This window comes from Halictus rubicundus, chromosome 4 (assembly GCF_050948215.1).
Source record: "Halictus rubicundus isolate RS-2024b chromosome 4, iyHalRubi1_principal, whole genome shotgun sequence".
NCBI lineage: Eukaryota > Metazoa > Arthropoda > Insecta > Hymenoptera > Halictidae > Halictus > Halictus rubicundus.
In genome coordinates, this window is record NC_135152.1 from 7,661,955 (window position 1) to 7,683,040 (window position 21,086).

At 37.1% G+C, this 21,086-nt stretch overlaps 2 protein-coding genes across 4 annotated transcripts; both read right to left on the reverse strand.

The window, feature by feature from the left end:
- Positions 1 to 47: 47 nt before the first annotated feature.
- Positions 48 to 8,723, reverse strand: Sos (Son of sevenless). Of its 3 annotated transcripts, none has more exons than XM_076786534.1 (20): positions 8,594 to 8,723; positions 7,353 to 7,616; positions 7,182 to 7,265; positions 6,971 to 7,051; positions 6,711 to 6,860; positions 6,426 to 6,634; positions 6,155 to 6,338; positions 5,822 to 6,068; positions 5,506 to 5,730; positions 5,062 to 5,425; positions 4,787 to 4,979; positions 4,464 to 4,700; positions 4,244 to 4,399; positions 3,981 to 4,163; positions 3,782 to 3,899; positions 3,425 to 3,714; positions 3,122 to 3,347; positions 2,669 to 2,967; positions 1,759 to 2,011; positions 48 to 1,686 (listed from the first exon to the last, which is right to left on the reverse strand). In XM_076786534.1, the coding sequence occupies exons 1-20, from the start codon at positions 8,699 to 8,701 to the stop codon at positions 1,595 to 1,597; spliced, it is 3,963 nt and encodes a 1,320-aa protein (XP_076642649.1). In that variant the 5' UTR covers positions 8,702 to 8,723; the 3' UTR covers positions 48 to 1,594. The 3 variants fall into 3 exon arrangements, with proteins under 3 accessions (XP_076642649.1, XP_076642648.1, XP_076642650.1); XM_076786533.1 differs by having other exon boundaries at positions 2,669 to 2,979; XM_076786535.1 differs by lacking the exons at positions 7,353 to 7,616; positions 8,594 to 8,723 and having other exon boundaries at positions 2,669 to 2,979; positions 6,971 to 7,047; positions 7,182 to 7,250.
- A 1,878-nt stretch (positions 8,724 to 10,601) lies between these two features.
- LOC143353316 (uncharacterized) lies at positions 10,602 to 15,907 on the reverse strand. Its single transcript, XM_076786537.1, has 5 exons — positions 15,709 to 15,907; positions 14,300 to 14,416; positions 13,578 to 13,700; positions 13,374 to 13,484; positions 10,602 to 10,866 (listed from the first exon to the last, which is right to left on the reverse strand). The coding sequence occupies exons 1-5, from the start codon at positions 15,786 to 15,788 to the stop codon at positions 10,863 to 10,865; spliced, it is 435 nt and encodes a 144-aa protein (XP_076642652.1). The 5' UTR covers positions 15,789 to 15,907; the 3' UTR covers positions 10,602 to 10,862.
- Positions 15,908 to 21,086: the final 5,179 nt, after the last annotated feature.

Below are 21,086 nucleotides of genomic sequence, written 5' to 3' on the forward strand. Positions count from 1 at the left end.
TGGTTGAAACACCTACGCATGGAGAAGGTGAAGAATTTTCCTGGATCTACACAATATACTCTTTATTGTACATAATTTCAATATTTCATTTTCCGTCTTACGCTTGACATTATTACAATAATTACTATAGAATATATTTATAATAATATACATGTACATATTTACTTCTTTGCTATTGATTCAATTTATATGTATATTTCTATATGTATATTGGCCTATGATTCATTCCATACTGCACTTTCTTGCGTCATCTGCTTCCTTTTAAAATCTAAAAGTGTATCACAGTTGTGTTGAGGGATAGACAGGGATTTTAAAGAAAAGGAGACCGTTCAGACGACCGAAATCGATACATAGTCCATTCAGTCAGATCTCATCGAACGTGTGATGGACGCTAAAATCTCATGCTGGTGACACGGCAAACAGCTGCGATGAAATGTATTCTACATTCCTACCCTATAAAAGCGACTTTTTATTCTACCATAAAAATCGTGTCTACGTTACCCCGAAAAATTGAATACTCATTTTACATTAAAAAAGACAAATCATATAAAAGATAATCTCCATTATGCGTAATTCGAAAAACGAGGAAGAACTTTATACATATATATTTATATGTATGTTTCTTTCGTTTTCTTCTTCTTCTTCTTTTTTTTTTTTTTTGTTAAATATATCTAGCAGTAAGATAATCTGCTATAATCTGTCCTACCATAACACACACTCTCGTGAGTAATATTATTGCTTTTGTACTAGCGTTATATGGATAATCTCAGAATAGTGTTGCAGCGGGGAGTGTGTTGTAACATCATTATCATCTACAACTTAATATTTTCAGCGATAGTACATTAGGTATAGAGTTGCGAAGTTTACTAGGCCAATTCTACTGTTTACTTTAATCGTAAAACGTAGAAGGATCCTCATGCGTCACACAGCGACAAAAAAGAGATACGGAAAATTGTCAAACGTTGTTTGTGCCGTTCGTGTATAAAAATATTTTCGATTTCAACAATAAACGTTAATACACTGTTCGTTAGGCGTTCTGTACAAATCTTACTCTTTGGATATCCATCCGGATAAATAGTTTCAAATGAATTTATATTCAGTTGCGTGGGATATAAGGCCTTACATCTATTATACATTCATTTCGTAAAAAAATCTCTAAAAATATACTATATGCGTTAAAACGTCCTATATCCTCTCGAAAAATAAACTTTCAATAAAAATAGCATTAGGCATTATTAAAAGACAAATCGTTAAAAAAGGAATGTAACACCATCTCATCACATATGGGCCGTACCTCGGTTTCGTTAAAGGAATCATCCGGTTCAGTGTATTCACTAATTATGCGTGTTTCGAATACCGACTAAAAGACCAGGGTAAATACATCCACAACACCAGTGTATCAATCTGTTCGTACCGAAACAAGTGTTTTCCATCAGGCGAAAGAAAGATAATAACAGCAGCGTCGATTTACATTGTCGAATCGATTATTATCATCGAGACTTGTACGTCTCTCAATTAATCCTTCTGAGTGGACTAAATCTCGATTTCCAAAAGATGTGGTTTAATTTGGGTAAGAGGTAGGAAAATGTAACACTTAACTAGGTCCAGGAGGAGCATTGAAATTGAACATAGTGGTTGGTGGACGACCCGGCAATGGTTTTGGTGGTAATCTTGGCGTTACCGATCCTAGAATTTCAGAGATCGTCAGAATTGATTGTAAATAGTCTTGTTTGAGTTCAGCTTTGTTGGTGGTCTTACCGTTAGGTTGCGTAGGTGGAAGTTTCGTAGGACTGGGTCCATTGAAAGACATGTGTTTTCGTGTATGAACAGTGCTTGGACACGTGCTTTCCAAGGTGGAATTCCGCCTTGCGAGCAGCGCCGAACTACTGGGATTCAAGGTTGGAAGCCGAGGCGGTAACGTAACTGGAGGTTGATCTCTTCGTGGCGGCAATGGCGGCGGAGACGTACCATCTCTTGGAGGAAGTATCGGTGCATTCGGAGCTTGTCGTGTCTGTAAACCAATCAGACATCTCTTAACTTACAACTATTTTTATAACAGCAAACGATAAACTAGATCCGTTCTTTATTATGTAAAGTCAATTAGCCCTCATCGGCAACCCCAATTGTCAAAGCGAAGCTTCTGAGAGCCAACAATTTCATTTTGTGATGAGAAAATTGGGAATATTTGCGAATGTATTTACTTTGATTTCTTTGATTAGTTTGCTATATCCTAATATAAATAAAAATAACATTGCTGATATTACTATCAGATAACTGATTATTAGACTGAAAGATCTACTGATTATGAATGTCTCCCCAGCTGCGCCAATGGGCTGCAAAGGATTGAAGTTATAACTGGATGGTGGATTTTATGCGTTTGTAACAAGAATGAATAGCAATACAAAACTTTGAAAACAGAAGAATTTCAGAATTTCATTACTGTTACACTATCTTTAACTGCGAAGAATTATTAAAAGAAAAAATTCAAAATTCGATTCAATGGTGGCGGAGTTATAGGTAGAAAATCTTATGCGATTGACTGGACATCTCGTTCATTGCAAAAACCTCGGATCTTGCCTGAAATTTCAGTCTCGTTTTTGTGTAATGAACGAGTACCCTACGATACAGTGTCAATTTCGCAGCTTGTACAATTTGTATGGTATATTACCTGTTGCAGTGACTCGCTTATAGAACTCTCCCGTTTTCTATGAGATCTAGGCGGTAGAGGTGGCGGAGGTTGACTGGGGGGTATGTGGCTGGGAGACGATGGAAGCGGTATCGCTGCACCAGGACTTCCTCCAGACGATGACATACCAGTCAGGGTTACCATCGTACCGATTGTACCGGAATTAAAGCCAAAGTGGCTATTTTGCGGCTGATGATGGGGGACAGGTAAGTGGCCACTACCCGGACTGCTGCCCGGCGAGCTGATTGAAAGCCCCGACATGCTTACAGGACCTGGCGAACCTGGAGGTGGACCTGTATTAACAGTAAAGTAGGTCTACTACCTATGCAAGCATATTATGCAACGAAACAAAAACTTGTTTCTTTGAACGTCTATAAAAGTATAAGAGATTAGAAGCAGCCTACTATTCTAGTTTAGACGTTATTACACACAAACCTCCTATTAAGACAGGTGCAAAGACACTGTGGTCCCCTATGTGAGAAACTGTAATGTGCGAAGTATGTGGAGGTGTTTCTGGTAGTTCTGGCGGCGGCGCTTCCGGTGGTGGATCGTGTAATCTTACACTAGAGGCTACAGCTTGCAGTGGAGCTGGTAACTTGCCGCTTAAGCTTCTAGCTTTAATGCCCGGCGATTTTAAGTTTAAATCTGTCCATTTACGGGGCTACGAGAATAAATTATGAATGGTGAAGTCAGCGTAATTAAGTGTATATCTTATTCGAGTATTTTAGTAGAACTTACGACTCTAGGTGGTTGCCTGCACCCCCTTGGTTCTACTTCTAAGCTTTTATTGTACAAATAATTGCTTATATCTGCATCTTTCACGTTAGGATCGAAGGGCGACAAATTTTCAATGAAATGCCTTATCCTAGGCTCCACTGAAAGACAATACGGTTGATTTTGGTATTGCTGAATTTCGCCCGTTATCTCCGCGACTTTTCGTCTTTTGCTAAAATTTATTAGTTCCGGACTCCCCGGTAAGTAATCCGGATTTCCTTCTTCAATGTGTAGAATGTTGGTCAGGTACATACCTAAAAGAAGGTATCGTTAGTCATAATTTATTTCAATAACCGTATGATTATTTTTCTAAACATTTACCAAAAAATGGTACACAAGGTGGATTAATAGATCGTAATTTTTCCTGGTATTTTCGAAAGTGATCATTGTTCAATTCTCGTGCTTCGTCGAGAGCTTTCTCCAATCGAGCAGGTATTTGCTATAAAGTAGTAATATTTGTGAATTTTTGTCTGGTAATTCGTTGTGGAACACCATAGAAAATATTATTGACAAAACATACTTGAAATGTGAATTTTAGCCTAAATACAGATGCAGATCCCATAGCGCTAACAATCGCTAATACACCATTAAAATTATTAAGATCTTGAAGCACCATCATAATTTCAATTGCACGCGACACAATTGCAGCTCGCTCTTCTAAATTTTCAGCTTCTACTATGGTTTTTTCAAGCCATCGAGTAAACTGTAAAGTTAAAGTGTGGTAATCGTATTTTTAATAACATTGTTTCCATAGACTTAGATGAAAGTCTGTATATGCCTTACGTTTGTCGTATGTTTTATCATTTTTAGCAAATTTGGAGATGTTTTTTCTTTATCTTTCTTTGTCCATACCGAACCTACCAATTCGGAGGGTTTCACAGTTCTGTACAATTCAAATTCTAAAACTGTTAACTGCCTTGCTAATTCAATTGGATGTAACTAAAATTTGTATTTGTATAATAATACTTATATTGCGAATGAGAATGGCATTCGTAAGTCTTACCGTTAATATTCCCCACTCTTCTTCAGGAACTCTTAGGTGCCACTCAATAGGTGGTGGAGATCTTTCGAAACTAAACGTTATAGGTCGTTGTTCCGAAGGTTCACACTTTCTCTGTACAATCTTTATTACAGAATCTACCCATTTTCTCATTGATTTTCCACTTACTGTGTCTAGAAATACTTGTAACCCTTCCAAAAGATTCCTATCGCGTTCGAAATCATAAAAATGGTGATCGACCTGTTTTCGATAATATTTGCATGAATATAAAAAAATCTACATTAAAAATATGTTTATTCGCAAGCTTTAAAGTGGTTATTACGAACCCAATGTCTTAAAACATTTAAAACTCTGAATTGCACAGGTTGACAAAACTCTTTTCTATATCTTTTCCAATCTTCTCTCGCGGTTGTTTTACAACCAGACGGTTTTTCCTCTTTACCATAAACTAAAGAAGGATCTGGTATGTCAAACCTTTCAATTAATAAGGTCAACAGTTCCTGAGGTGAGCAAAAACTCCTGCAAATAATAATAGTATAAAATAATCGTTAGGATTCAATTTTTTTAAATAACAAATAAATAAGTAGACAAATCCTCGAACCTATAAGTAGTAAGGAATGTTCGTACAAAAGCTGGGTCAGCATATATATGATAAGTTAATCTCTCTACCAATTTAACCAAAGTTGCACCCTTAATTAATGGAACACCACCATTTTCTCTGGCTTCTAAAACAATATTTTCTGGGCCATCTTGCTCGGCAAATTTATATAAATGTGGTGGAGGTAATCTTAAAGGATGTTTCCGTTCTTCATCCAAAAGGATACTGTCCAGAGTCCTTTCTAACATACTCTTTGTATTCAACATTACAAGATCCGCCATCCAACTATTTTTATCTTCGACGGATTTGGCAACAAGAATAACGTTAGGGTGGTCCCTTGGTGCAATTTCAAAGGCATTTTTTAATTCTACAAATACAATTGCACACATTGAAACCACAATAATTGAAACCCTTGCAATGAAGATTATCGTCTTTTTTCCGACTTACCCTCGGTATCCTCCCTATCTATAATATCAACTTTCCTAATAAAAAATCTTTCCTTTAAACGCAGTTCACCTTGGTGTGGCGGATGACCCACTACACCAACTGCTGCTGCAGTAACACTAACTCTTTTGCCACCACTAGGTTTACAAAGAACTAATAAACCATCGAAAAGAAGAGCCTTCCGTTCTGTTAATCTTCTTCCATTACTCACTTTTCCCAACATATCCTCTACACATAAGAAAAGAAATATTATTTTATACATGAAAAAATAAGTACTATGTAAGTACTACAAAAACAGTGCACTAGTATTCATACATACCACGTATAAATTCGTTGCAACATTGTCCAACATCCCGTTGATCCCACCCATCAACGGTTTTTTGTAATTCACTAGTTTTCTCTAATGCAGCTTGTCGCCTTGCTCGACTCTGCATTCGTAGACCTGTATCTTTTTTTGGAAGACTTGCCATAGATTGTAATAATTCCATCTGTAGTGGCCTTAAAAGACCTTGTACTTGTTCCAAAGTTTCACCATCTGCTATATTTGGTGTACGTTTGTGTAATACCTATATCAAGTAGTATTGCATTTGCCCTGTTAAAATGTATCTACAAATTGCAGTAATTAATAAGCTAATGATTAACGGTGATATACCTTTATGTAGTCAAAGTACAAAAAACAATGCCATATTGGTTGCAATAAAAGTTTTGGCAAATAATATTTGACAGCTTCTTTAAATCCATGCCCTGCTGCTCGTAGCGCAGCATTAGGTTCAGGTCTCGACAATAAATTTGTTAAAACTTCTCGACTAGCTGGACTATTAATGTCTTTTGCATACCTATTATTATGATCGTTATGTTTATGTTTTAGAATGTATATATTATATGTATGCAGACGTAAAATTATTAGATACTTTCATACATACTTTATATAAACATCAAACTCTGCTCCTTCTGCCAGCTCTTCAAAACAAGAGCCAACTGTAGGCGTTTGTTTCTCTTCTGTAATTTCCATTATATCTTCTAAATTACCAAGTAATGTTACAGTAACTTCATAAATATCTATTATATTACTGAAGAGTGTTTCAAGTTCAGCTTCATTTTGTGCTAACTTTGCGATTTCTTCTCGAAATACCTATGAAGATAGTAAAGTGCTTATTACCGTTTCTATGGCGAGAGTATACTTATTAATTATAAATAAATTATCTTACCTTAATGATCATATGGAGATCACGCAAATAGTGACGTTCATCGTGTATGAGATCCCGGACAGATTCTTCATAAGTTTGCGAAACAACCGCGCCTAAGCCACTCTGTGGACCCTCCGCATAATCATCTTGATAAAACAAGTCCATTAATACCTGTGAATAAAATGTGAATTAAAAGTAAACTATAATTTATGAAATGATTAGATAGGCTCTGAGATGTTTGCAGCTATGTTAATACAATGATAATGAAATTAATATGTTACCATGTCTGCGCACATCGCAACTCTTATGTCTTCACACGATATTTCCACATGACGTATATTTTTCACATAGTTTCCAGCTAGCTGAAAAGAAAATAATCTTAAACATTTTTAGGAATTAGTAGAAGTAATCGGCAGAAAATCATAATTATTTTTTTCTTAACGCAACCATATTATCAAACACATTTAATAATTAACAGTAGCTATCACCAACCTTTAATATATCAGCAGAAATATATTCCAAAACTCCTACCACAAAAAGACTAACTTGTAAATCAATTTTTTGTTGTAATACTTCCTGTAAGCATGGAAAATCAAATTATAAATAATATTTAACAATAAATGTGTGTTGAAATGTACATGTTACGCAGTCAGTTTTAATTACTTTTTGTAATAGTTGATGAATTTTGTCAACTGGAAGAACTAGAGGTGATTTCTTTCTTCCTTTGTCTAAAGCATCCTTCGCGTCACGAAGTGCCCATCTATCAATGGGAGTAGGAAATGTGCGCCTTACTCTTTCTTCAACGTCTTGAGGTGTATGTGGAGGAGGATGACCACAAAGCATGCCCAACAGCCTTAAGATCAAGCTCTCAACATAGTCTAAAGCATCTTGCCTTGCTTCAAGACTAGGATGTACTTGTTCCAATACCTAGTTCATTTTAGATATTAACTTTAGATATTTCATTCATTTTCATAATAAACAAGGCAAAATGTGTATTGGATCAATATATACTATAACATGTATTCATTTGACATTCTTTCTCTTTTATTAACGATACATAGATAAATTAATCATTGTTTGAAAACTAGATTAGCATGTTATGATTACACTGCAGATTTTATGCATTTATGACGATAAACTACTTAGCACAATTTAAAACAGTAAAGAAATTAAAAGAATCTAAGGACACCGATATATTATTCTCAGAAAGAAATTTTAACATATTTTCTGCTTCTTGTAATTGAGCTAAACAATTTTTATTTTGCATAATGATCCACAGTCTAGTTATGATTTCACTTATTCCATATCGGTTTAACTCGGATCATATGATCGAGGTAAATAAACACACTTCTCGTTCTCAATGAAATGTACTGTATCAGACCCATAAAAAACATGGGTACGCGCAGAATACTTTGTTTACGTTTACCAATTCTCGTAGCAAAGGATCAGCTGCTTTGCTTCGAATATAAAATAAACAGTTAAATTTTCGAAAAAATGGGTGCAACTTCTTTATTTCATGACACGCAGAATGCAGCAGTACGTGTGGTGGTCGAAGGTAGTCTTTTAAAAGGACATCATGCTACGCTTGCTACTGTTTTATTCAATGTTGGTGCAATAACAACCTATTGTTAAGTACTATTGCGTGGTGTTCAACAAATTATTAGCCGAGGATCGCGCGACCGTCGCGAGTGTTTACTTTGAAATCAGTCCGATGACAGGATAAGAGATTCTAGGTTTCTGTGGAGGGCACGTACGAGATCGTTGCACACTAATCAACAATGACAATGGGCCAGGACGAGTCCGTGGAAAGCCGTGCGAGAGCGGGTTCGACGGGTGGCTCGAGGATAGGAGACTTTCCCCAGTGGAAATTCGGCGAGGATGGAATTTACCGAGGCAGACGATACCTTGCGCAGGGAGTTGACAAACACTCCCTTCCACTTGGCGGCGTTCTCCTCTTTCTGAAAGTCGTAGCCTGACGGCTCGCCCACCACTGACGCCGGCGACGAAAACATCTCAATGCACTGGTACAAGGTATCACGCACCGAACAGAATAACGCGCACTAGCTAGAGAACACACGGGAGGGTTCCGTGGGTGAGCGCGTTAGTCGATCGGCTACCACCAGTGAGGTCGCGGGTTCGATTCCCGCTGCGGCGGTGCCCCTCGTTTTTCCCGAGATCCTACAATTGGGGGCTCGTCCGGGATTGGGGGAACACCGATCGCCGCACGAGGTGGCGCTGTGAGTTTCTGAGTTGTTACGACGAGTTGTGTTTGGTGGCTCTGTGTATGGCCACAACACAAAAAAAAAAAAAGCTAGAGAACACACTCCGGAGAGTTCCCGATATTTACAATGATCATTTCGTCGGGAATTACAAAAACTTGACAGAGACGTCTGTCTGTCCGTCCGTCAGTCCGTTTTACTCAGGGCGCAGACATCTCTGTATGTAATGCGACGGCTAAGCCACTCGGTTGTATTCCCTCGGTACCCGTGCGCCTCGAACACTTATTATTCTTGAAAGCATCTCCGAGGCCAACCCGAGAGTCCCCGAGTTATGCCGTTTGTACATTTTACACGCCCTTTTACTCGAATTTTTGTCAGAACCCAGTGCGAGCACCACTACTATCAAAGAATACCATTGCGCGACTCGCATCGATCGATAACTGCGATAGTACTGTTGTGACGAGATGCTCGCGAGCTTCGATATATCTCGCGGCGCGACCTGTCGATCGACCGTTTCGAGATCCCTTTCAAAGGTCCAATCGTGATCCGTGATTGATTTAATGTATTGTTTATTTTCGAACGTTCTGGTGCTTTCAAGCAGTGTCCATATTTACAAATATATTTAAAGATAATATTGAAACTTGGAGTATTAGGTATGTATGTATGGGTATGTTTCAATACTTGCGTTTCGGTTAGTAATGGAATTGTGATTTATGTAAAGTGACTCGAAAAGAATAGCTGTTGTTCCTAAGTTCACATTCACGATACACTCGCATTATTTTTTGTTCTTAATATTTAATTGACAGATTTCGTCCAGTTTTGTAGTAATTTCATTGATAGAACTGTAATCGTTTATCTGTTCTCTCTGTAATTATTATTCATTACATTCGTGAAAATGCATTGCCATTAGATTATTTGATTTTAATTTACACTTGTTCAAGCATCAATTGATTGGTTGTTGTTTACAAAATTTTTGGTAAAATGTGTATTATTTATACAAACAAAATTGTATAGTTTTGAGAATATTTCTGAATAATCCGCATAGTAATCGCACATGTTCTATTGTATTAGATTATGGACACCAGATGGCAGCAACGCAAACTTCAGCGCAATCCGTTACGCCTGTTACGCGAGTGCATCGCAGGAGACGTTTCCATGAGGGAAAGCTTCACACACATACAGAGTTGCAGAGGAATTCATGCTGAAAACAATTTATTGTCTCTAAATCATACTAAACATTCGCAGTAAAAATGGAGTATACACGCAGACTCAACTCTGTGACGCTATTTAAAATTCGATACTGGAACGTTCACAGGTAAATAATTTTAAAACAAAATTTTCATAAATATTCAAATATTAACTGTTCGAAATTACAACAAATTGAAACACCACAATTTTAATATAGTGTTTTATCTTTTTAAGTTTAAATATCTTTAATAATTCAGGAAAAAATGATCTGGATCACAATTTTTCGAGTCCGATTATTTGTTTAATTTTGAATTATTTTTAAGATAAGCGATACGTTCAATTAATAAAATAAAACAAAAAGGCTAAAATATTAATTAAAAAAGTTTCTGCAATTGCAATAACAATGTTATTCCAAATTAAATTATTTAGTAATAGGGTACAATCATCATACGATGAATAAATTATTCATATAATTTATTTCAATGTAGAAAAATAATAAATAAATATCTTATGATGATTATTCGAAGAAGTTTTTCACGTAAATAAAATAAATAGGTCTCGCGATTTTGTACGATACATAAAGGGCGGCTGTGATACTGATTTTCGATAGTGCACCAAATACGTAATTCTTCGGTAGTTCTTGTGGAAGAACTGGTTACACTAAACAGGATCTCTTTTGTCCTGTCCGTGCCAGGATCATCCTTTTTTAATTTAGTATACCGCCTTCGGCAAGTCACATTCTCGTCTTCTGTATCGCTTCGATGCTTCAACTGCAAACAAGGAGGTAAAGAAAATTATTGTTAATCGCATTAATTTTAAGATAATTAGCAAAATAATTTCAATTAAATACAAAATTGACAAGCTTCTCACTTAGTTTTTATCATTAGGAATATGTTAATTAGAAAAATACATGTTCCCTTCATTCTGACTTTTATAAGATCGTGCAGGGAAATGAGCAATAAAAATCCTTTGTTTAAAATAATATTGTATGAAGTATTTTATAAAACTTTAATTTTTAAATGTTAAAGGGTCTTTCGATGTAATTACTGCAGACCTGGATGCCAGTTAATGATTATGCAATATCAATTTAGGTTGCCATTGTCCTTTAACCATTAGGTTGCCAATACCTTTGCCTTAGAAAAATATTTATCCTTTCAATAACAAAGTACGATTCTCTGTTTAATTGTTCTTAGAAGTACTATTCATTGTTTTGAATGACAAAGAATCAGCAATAAATAAACAGAAATTGTCAACGAAGTATAGATAAATCCAGAATAGACACGCAATCTATTTTAAAGTGCATATAAACATAATCATATAATATACTAAAGCAATCAGGTCACGGAGACCGACGTTTACGATAATTTCGACTACAAATTCCGATTAAATTAGCGTTTAGCATCTGTAATGTGTTACTAGTTGTTCTTCGGGTTGTCACAATAATGTGCATTTAAAATTATTAACAGCAGATTTAATGTAGTTTAACACTAGGTTTAACAGTAGATTCAATGTGTCATAACATGTTACTATTTCTGAAAACGTAGTGTCACATTTTTGTAGTTATAATTACCACAAGTAATGAATCAGCAAACCAGAGATACTGTTAACGACAAGCGTATTTCGGTAGTGGTTTTATTCTATTTTTGGAAATCGAGATGATATTGTATGATATCATCGTATGTATACGTATGTATATCTTTAAATACATTATCGGTCGAAAAGTATTTACACATTTGCTTGTTTGCATTAGAAGGTGATTCAAAACAATGGCACAGCACATAAACTGTGAACGTTGATCAACGAAAAAATGTAGTTTACACAGTTTTAAATTAAAAAAAAATTAAATTCTGTCTGACAACGATGGATATTGATTCCAAAAAAGAACGCTTTGAACACATACAGCGTATCAATGGCTCCGGAAATTTTAAAAGCGGAAAATCAACCCATTGGCTAATAAAATCAAATTGAACTTGCATTCGAAATAATAAACCTAAACAAATACTGCTATGCTATTATTGATATTTAGCCTTCAGGGTAAATATAAGCTCACAACGAACATAGAATGTCTTATGGCAAATTATCAGCGACAAAAGTAACCGTGGTAGCAAACGGAATCGCGAGCCGATGGGATTAGGCCAATTAGGTAATTTCATGCGACTTTTCATCGCGATTTATCAGGGGTCTACTGGAAAACGAAATCGCGATTTTTCGGATGCACAAACTCGTTCGGAAAAGGTGCGAATTCGCATAATCTCCGGTGGTTCTCGCGTGCCGCTCGGACGTATCTCTGTTATAGTTCGCGCTTCGGCTGTCGTCGGAATGATTTCTGACGCGGATCAGAAATAATTGCGACACAAGAGAGCAGATAAGATGCGACGAGTTCGTCTCGGGCACCGCGGCTCGACAAGGATTTTATCTGGACTTAACATTATGGCGACGTCTTACATCACGTCCATCGGCTCTCTGTCGCGTGTGCTAGCCCTGTGTCGCAAATTTCGAGTTTTTTCTTCCACGAGTTTGACCTTATCGGTTGTAGAGATAAATAAAAAATTAACGAGGAAAAATGGAACGACGAACGAGAGGGGGCAGGGGGCAGGGGGATGGCGGTGGTGTAGATTTCTCGTGGCGCCGTGATTTTTTCGAGGATTGAGTTTGAATCGCGCGAGTCAGCGGTTTACAATCAAGGACTTGCGTTTTTTGATCTATTACTGCGTCAATGGCGCCACGTGACTAAAAGTCCGCCGATTTTCATCTGCGATTCATTTTACCCTCTCCTCCGTTAATGGAAAATCGATTCGCAACGAGATCTAAATGCCTTGCCTTGTAAAAACGAGAAGATTGAATTTGTTTACATTTTGATTTTATATTGCTACTAATAGAGGAAGTAATATAATAGGAACCGGCGAAAGTAAACGGAAACGAGATTATGAAAATCGTTATTTTCTTAGCCAATTTCACCAAAATCGGCAGTAGAAATATATTTGTTTGATCAAGGAGCTTAACAATTTAAAAGTGACGGAGAAAATTTGTCGATTCTTGTGTTTGCATCAGTTTGTCTTGCAAACGTGAATTTTAAGAAGTGAAACAAAAATTAAGAAAAATTTTAATTCTTCGGAAAAAATTTGTTGGATTTCCTAATTTCTTGATAATTAATTTACCCTTTCATATTTGTTTTAAGAATATTTACAGCATAGTTATGGAACTTAGGCATGCAACAGTAGATAATCTATGACAAGATTAACCGATTAAATGGATAATTATTTTTTTTTATGCATACCTAACTACAGGAAAGGCCGGATTTCCTTTATAACCGAGCTGTCCCGATAATTTGAAGAGTTTCCTTAGGTTCTTCAAGTTCATTTCGAATACTGACCGTTTCCTGCGGCCCCTGTTGCACCAAACACAGAAAATATTTAGCGTGTTGCAAGAATACGATTTTTTTTAAATTGTCTTGCGATTAATAATTGCATTGTGCACTCACACCTTGGATGCATCCACGTGGCGACCACCCCTAGTCCCTGCTACCAATTTCTCGGTCATTTTCGAGAGACGTATCAGAGTTTCTAGTTCTGCACGCCTTTGATCCGACAGTCGTTTATGTCGTCTGTAACACAAAGTTTGTTAAAACGTTTCAACTGTTTCCCGATAATTCTTGTCTGACAAGTTCCTTTCGAATGTCAAGATCAAATTTCTTGGAATTCCCGGCTCGATATTTGCTTTTTCGTTTCTTCAATACAGTATGTGATGATTGAAAAAAATGTTAGCTATTCGATTAGATTAATCCGTTAAGGATCAATGATGCAACATCGATGCAACATTTCATTCACAAGTTTCTTTTCGGTTGATGTTACATGTCGGATATCTGTTCGTTAATATTACGATTATGACAAAGTCCTCAGATTTATGTAATTATTTTGCTGTAACTGTGTTTCTTTCAATAGTGTTCTACAATTTTATAAATTTTGCAAAAAATGTATTATTCTCTATTTGGTCCTTAAGGCATTAATAAGAAACATTAACTCGACCTTATACTTTTTTTCTGAGACATTGAATTTAGTTCAATAAATACTCTATTAATGCAAGATTTAAAATTTTGTTGACGACTGTGCACAGTCTCACATGAAAAATTAATATAAATTCCAAGTATAGAGTGGTTGGCCAGCGATTGTTAATTTTCATTGAAAATATGGAATTAATATTTACTCTGTTAACACTACAGGAATTTCTGCATTCAGTTGTCCCAGAATATCGTTCTCCTCTGCTTTTGTTATATCGACCAACGTAACGTGTGCTCCATTTTGTTTCCCATTGTTTGTGAGTCTGTAACAAAAGAATATAACTAAATTTATAAGTTTACGAATAATAATAACTTTCATATATTATTTATTTTCATAATATGACTTTCGACGATTCATTTCTCTTTACTTTAAATTTATTACTGTTATTGTTACTATTGCTAAAAATATTTCGTGATTAAATATATGATTATCTTAATGTTGTTTACAACAATAACTCTTTCATTAAATTGTTTAAGAGTCCCTATACTTCTAAATAATTTTCAGTTCAATTATAAGGGGCATTCTAATTATAGTATAAATTTGTAAACAATCTTGTAGCATATATTACGTCGAAGAAAATTCACGTTCCAAACAGATGCACTTTCGTTTCCTCAAAGATAGTGCGTAGAATAGTAGATCAATACAATATTGATGACACATTTCCTCTGCGTAGAAAATATTTTATACTTGCAGCCACTGTCTTTATCATTATTTGTTTTTGATGAAAGCATCAGAATTAACACATTAATGACAAACAAAATCATATTAGTTTACTTTCTAACGATTGAAATTGTTGTTTAGAATACCCATGTCCGAGATATGAATATTTATACCAACACACATGTTCATTGAGAAAGATATAAAGCAGGAACTACCAGCTTTCATTAAGAACATTGAAAATTTCGAATTAAAATGAAAATTACATTAAACCTTCGTCGAGATCTTCATTCCATCATCTCCTGCGCATGCTCGTCTACAGTAATCGTATAAAATCTTCGACTCGCTTACGGCACATTAAAGTTTACAATTTTTCCTGTTAAATTGAAGAAAATATTTCTCGTAAAACGACGCAAAAAGAATTCAATTTATTCATAGCAGGCAGACGAAAATAAACTAAATCGTGATATTATTACTAATAATGTTCAGATTACTGGAAGTCGCATTGACATGCATAACGGTTGCACTGGCATGCATAACGGCATGCATTTCATTATGACTGTAGCGTCACAGTTTCCCATTAATGTATTTAATTTTCAGTATAGAATAGCAATTCCCATTTTGTTTCGATCATTGAACAAGTATTCCTGAGTGGCCTACGATTTTGACTGTTCTCGTCAAGAAAATAATTGCTGAAGAAGGGGAACGAGCTCCGCGAATTACGAAACAATAATGATTCCTAAAAGTACAGTTCCCTAAAACTCAATAACTCAGTTAAAGTTGAATCATAAAAGCTGAACATTCGAATTTATCTGAATTTTAGCACACAATTCTAGGATTTCCAGCCGACAAAGAGTATGCGCGATCCGCTGGCAAGAACAAAAACAAAACAATTACCTGTCATAACCAGGAAGTGCGACAGCATTGGTAGACCAGTAAAGCAAGGAGCAGACCAAAACGAGCAACCAGGACATCATGTTTGCGGAAGCGTCGAGGAGGCGAAGAAAAAGCAAGACTAATTGATTTCCTCGTGGTGCACCGAGCTCGGACAAATGCAGATCCGGAGGATGAGCTTTCTTTCTCTCGTTCTACTTTGGGACTGTAAGTTTCTAGCGTCCGGTGCGCGTATATATTCGTCGCCGTCGCGTCCTCCCCACTTCAAGGCCTGCTGACGGTTGCTCTACACCCCTTGTCGTGTTTCGTTTATCGGGAGCACGTTGTCTTCGCTCTGTCGATGACGACAGAGAACGGCTCGAACACGCTTGATAATTTCCCTTCTCCATCTCGCAATACGATTGCACGAAATTTCGTTTCTGTCGTACCCACGCCGATCTCGTATCGCGTCGTCGTCACGCGAACCGCGACGATCGCAACGACTAATTGCTCCTCGGTCCATCTTTCCTTAATTGCACTCGCGATAAGCGTGACCGATCGAGAAAGGTTCTATCCGGACCCACGGACACGACAATGAGGCTGACGAATTGAAGAAGGACTGAGACAATTCGATTAGGTCGTTCAAAAAAATTCCACTACCTGTGGAAATGTAATTGAACTATTCCATACTGTTGCGAGTTCTACAGCAAACGGGAGGGGACGCGTTCTGTCTCATGTGACACTCGCAACTTCAATCACTATCCTCGAGCCTAATTCAGACCCAGGGATTCAAGACCCAGATTCGCTGTTTCAGCAGATTCACTATGTCGTCCATCATTTGCAAGTCACAGTTACAAATTGATATTGAAGGGCACAGGAGTTTGCTCACCGAAAACTGTAACGTAGTACGGAATTAGCGATATCGTTGAGGCAATACTAATTGATTGACTTGTTTGTTTTTAACACGATGTTTGTTTTTAAATGATAAAGCAGAATCTCGGTTATCTGAAACCGATGATTTGTTTCCCTGGTCAGTTCGGTTATCCGAGGTTCTACTATATCTTGAATTAAGTGAGTATAATATGATCTAAACTGTCTCGTGCCTGGTGTCGTTTTAATCGGAAAATTGTCACGAATACGTTCGTAAAAGTTTCATAAAAATAACATTTCGATGCTGGAGTTTTCACGTGTGTGTATCAAAACATTATTGCAGTCGATGAAAAAGGGTAGGAATTGCAGTTTAATTGCACTTAAATTGCACACACATTTGGTACACTTCCACGCAAGCGTCAGTCGTTGCACGTGCATTGTTCCTCGCAAGGTTGCAAAACCGTGGTTATGAAAAAAGTTCTTTTTTTTAACCACTTCGACGCCGATAAGATTCGGCGAAATTGTCCATGACGGATTTGATTCGATAGTAACAACAATCACGTTTTCAATGCATGTTCCACACACGTGAGTTTATTAATAGCACGGAAGCGACGAAGAGAGACAAGAAATATAAAAATAACGCGATAAAACGGTCGAAATACAATACAATTTACAAACAATTCCAACACCGAATATACAAAAACAGTGTTCAACGGATAATCAGTGTTCTTGTTAAATGCGATCTAAATTTTCTCTTACAAGTAGGTAAATAGTACGCAATATTTCTATGTCGAAAATACGTGCTACTTTTTCGAAACAGCAGATCAATCACTGTAGTAAAACTTTGGATATTGTTCATTCAAAGAGCAAATAATATATACAAAACTTTCTGCAAGATCTTCGTTGATATAGTATAGCAATTGATTCTGTTTCTACGAGCTAAAAATATATTTTCAGAATGTAAAAACAGGTTGATGTAAGATGGTTGAAAGTTTAGTGATTTTAGCGCGTTTAATTACTAGTTCAACTTCATTTCCATTTCAATTCCATTTACTCACACAAGTGTAGAATTACTTTTGCTACTAGCACGTTAAATATGCAGAATCACATGCAACAAACTTTTTTAGCTGGATCGTATAATCAAAACAAATTCTTCTTTGTTTTTTTCTGGGATCAGAATGACGTCGCAGTCAGCATCGTTTTAACATATTTTAACTGATATCTGTGCACACGCGACTGCGAACGATTACAGCGCTCCGCGCAACATCTTTTCCCAATGAAAAAAATCTAGCATGTCGGTGAAGTACATAGAACTTTTCCACATGAGTTTGAGGATGTACGGGAGTTGCGCCGCACGTTTTCACGTATCGGACGCATGGAAGGATGTAACGATGTTGCCGGTTTCGTCATTCGCCGTTCGTCTTCGATTTGCTATCTTTCTCCGCGTGGATCGAAGAAAGATGCTTTATTTCACGACGATACGACTCAGTTTCGCGAGTTTCAATCGACTCGGACAATTTCTATTCTGTACAAACAGACCCGTAGTCCGATCACAAGTAGATTGATGTAATTAACAATTTACCTGTTCTCACGTGAACACTTAGCCGATAGAACTATGCGACGCCGGTGGCACACGTGTGTTTGGCACGCTGGGACTTTTCGACGAAACTTCCGTTAGTAGTGGTTAAGAGGATTTTAACTTCGGGGTGGACAGAAGAGGTTCGCAGATATAATTTTGGAGCATCCCTTGAAAGGAAAGTTAAATACTTACGGGGCTGGAGATAGCTGAACCCGTAGGAAGCGGAGGAACAAACTTTCGCTATATGTATAGTGGGTTAGAACTACTACTTACACAGGAGATCGTCTTTAAAGCACGAATTTGATCTCGTCGCTTGTTTGATTCGAGTCCTCCTCCAATATTGGAAGCACGGGGTTCGACGAACCCATACCGGCACGGGATTAGTTGCGCAAGATTTCCCTGTATCGGAGAACGAGTACAAACAAAAGGACGCTTAATCCAGAAACATGTCAAACGAAGTCGAATTAACACGTTCCGGTGTTAAGCACGACTAGATTGCAGATTTTACGACCAAGATGGCTACGAGAAACACGAAACGGTAAAAATATCCGAAGAATGTAAAACTATGCTTATATTATTTTAAATATGCTGAATCTATTAAGAAAGGAATTCAATTTTGCTCCGGTTCGTTGCAATCGTGACAATTTTTATTTTGCAGAAAAATCCGCAGTCTACTGATAACCGAATTGGCCACGTGTGTCTACAGATGTATCATTTTCTTAAACAAAATTGAACGGACCGTTCTCAAACTTCAAAATTCTAGTTTTGAGGATTTTCTGAAAGGCGTAAGCTTATAAAGAGGACACTTGCAATTGTTCATACGGAGTTACAGAAGTTTGAAAATCGAAAATTGGGTGTCGCGATAACGGGTGCTGATCTACCACATTATGAAACTGCACTGACTACCAAAAATAGAAACAAAGTCACGGGCCAAATGGGCGTAATGCGAGATATCGACCGCAAAAATTTCACAACATAAATACACACACATACCACGTAAATAATGAATATCAATTAGGCAGCGTGGAAGACGCAATTCGGCTTAGCTGCATTTCGTTTGATCGTAATTAATTTACGCGATTTGCTCTGAACTTGAGCAAATACTGATTACACTGCCACTTTCACGATAAAAATGAGTAAATCAAATGTAAGACGGTGGAAATGTTTGAGGAACTTAAAAATACTTATAATTTAAATGCGATTACGCGTTTTCGGAATAGCTTCATCGACATCAACATTATTTTGAGATAGGTTCATTTAACGTTTCGACCACACTTAAATAAATAAAATAGTATAAACATGTGGCATTCTAAAAACAATATAAAATAAAATGAAATATAGTTCTTTAGCTATGGAAATAAAAATTGCAACATTTTCAAGTTTATTGTATTACCATGAAGTAAGAAGGTACATTTATCATAAGTAAACAGCAGCTCATTACACAAATTTCAATTTTAACAGACAACTCTATAAAAATCGGACCGATATAAATATTTACTACTCACTATTGTTAAGAAAGAGTGGAACTGTACTCTCAGTAAGTACAACTGTTTACATTTCATGAATTCGCAGACGCCGTAAGCGCACAAAGATGCTGTTATCACGATTAAACATTTCGTAAATTGCAACCACGTGTCAGTAAATTACTGATTCGATTTCTTCGTAGGGAAGTGAACGGTCAGCGATTTCTGGCAGTGTAGTTCTGCCTGATAAGGTCGAGAAGGATCCCCCCTGTTAGTCGGAAATTCAAGAAGATAGGATTGCACAACTTTGGAGGCCCGTTCTTCCACGGTATACGTAATGTCCCGAATGATACGTTTAACTGCGCAGTACACGCCATTGCGAAATCGTCCACCCACGCGGCCTGTTTGTGCGTATTTATGAAATAATTCGATTTCTATCGAGGCGCATCGTGCAGGCCAACCACGCGCACCATGGATGAACCACATGCACGAGCAGAACCCGACGACTACCAGTCTATGTGCAACCTATTGCCAATTTCACCCGCTTTCCTCCGGGAAAGTGCAGTTTCCGCGACGTTTCCCGGTCGCGAAATTATACATCATGCTGCGCTGATTCTGTTTCTTGCGAAATGACGGACGCCGGACAGATGTAACAGAACAATTGATTCCCGACGAATAATCGAGTCGATTCTGCATTGTGTTGCACATAATCCGTTGGCTCAGCGACGAGCAACTTTCTTTTGCGACAGAGCAAAATGAAACGCGCTCGACCAATGTACTTCAGTCTTGAAAAAATTCCTTACTAGAAATTATTACTAGATACATATTCAGGATCGCTGATTTCTCTAATAATTCTATTCAATTGAAAATAATGTATCGATATTCTTAAAATCTTCCAATTTTTTCATTATTTTATATTTCACCGACTGATTTTTCCTATAAATGCCTACAATCTGCAGGCTATTCGAAATCTTTCGTTGGGTGGATATATCGTTTTCATATTATTATCTATAATTTTTTCATTTTGATACAAATCGAATCACAATTTTTGCTCCGCGTTATAAGAGGTTTGCCTGTACTTTTGATATAACACAGGAAAGTGTAAGACATATTTATTTCCTTGAGGAGTATTCTGTAATGCTGTTTAGGCTTGCCTGCTTGCACCTTCGGCACGCCAACAGAGCCGAAGAATATACAAAAATGCGCGTGATAGTAAGAGCTGGGTTTTAACGGTTCTATGGTTGGAGATTGACTCGTTGAATCAAACCTGTTTGAACGCTGTGATCAGACTGCCTTCCGTCGCTTGTGTTTCTTTGCGGCCAGCCTAACTGTGGGTGGAGTGCAAGAATATCTCCTTTTGTCACTTGACCTTTGATTGGTCATTGGCTTGGCGTAAACACCTATCTTTTCGTAAGGGAGGGGGTAACGTAGCTGCGGAATGAGAGATGAATGAATGCATCAACGAGAAAGGCACCGATCGATATCGTACA

Excerpts from the sequence above, each read along its gene's own strand:
- Sos (XM_076786533.1), bottom strand. The coding sequence starts at position 8,701 with ATGTTTTCGTCGCCGGCGTCAGTGGTGGGCGAGCCGTCAGGCTACGAC. Across the intron at positions 7,052-7,181 it reads TTTCTGCTGATATATTAAAG|CTAGCTGGAAACTATGTGAA; the intron begins GTTGGTGATAGC and ends TTTTCTTTTCAG. Across the intron at positions 4,400-4,463 it reads AAGAGTGGGGAATATTAACG|TTACATCCAATTGAATTAGC; the intron begins GTAAGACTTACG and ends TACAAATTTTAG.
- LOC143353316 (XM_076786537.1), bottom strand. The coding sequence starts at position 15,788 with ATGATGTCCTGGTTGCTCGTTTTGGTCTGCTCCTTGCTTTACTGGTCT. Across the intron at positions 14,417-15,708 it reads GCACTTCCTGGTTATGACAG|ACTCACAAACAATGGGAAAC; the intron begins GTAATTGTTTTG and ends CTTTTGTTACAG. Across the intron at positions 13,701-14,299 it reads ATTCCTGTAGTGTTAACAGA|ACGACATAAACGACTGTCGG; the intron begins GTAAATATTAAT and ends TTTGTGTTACAG.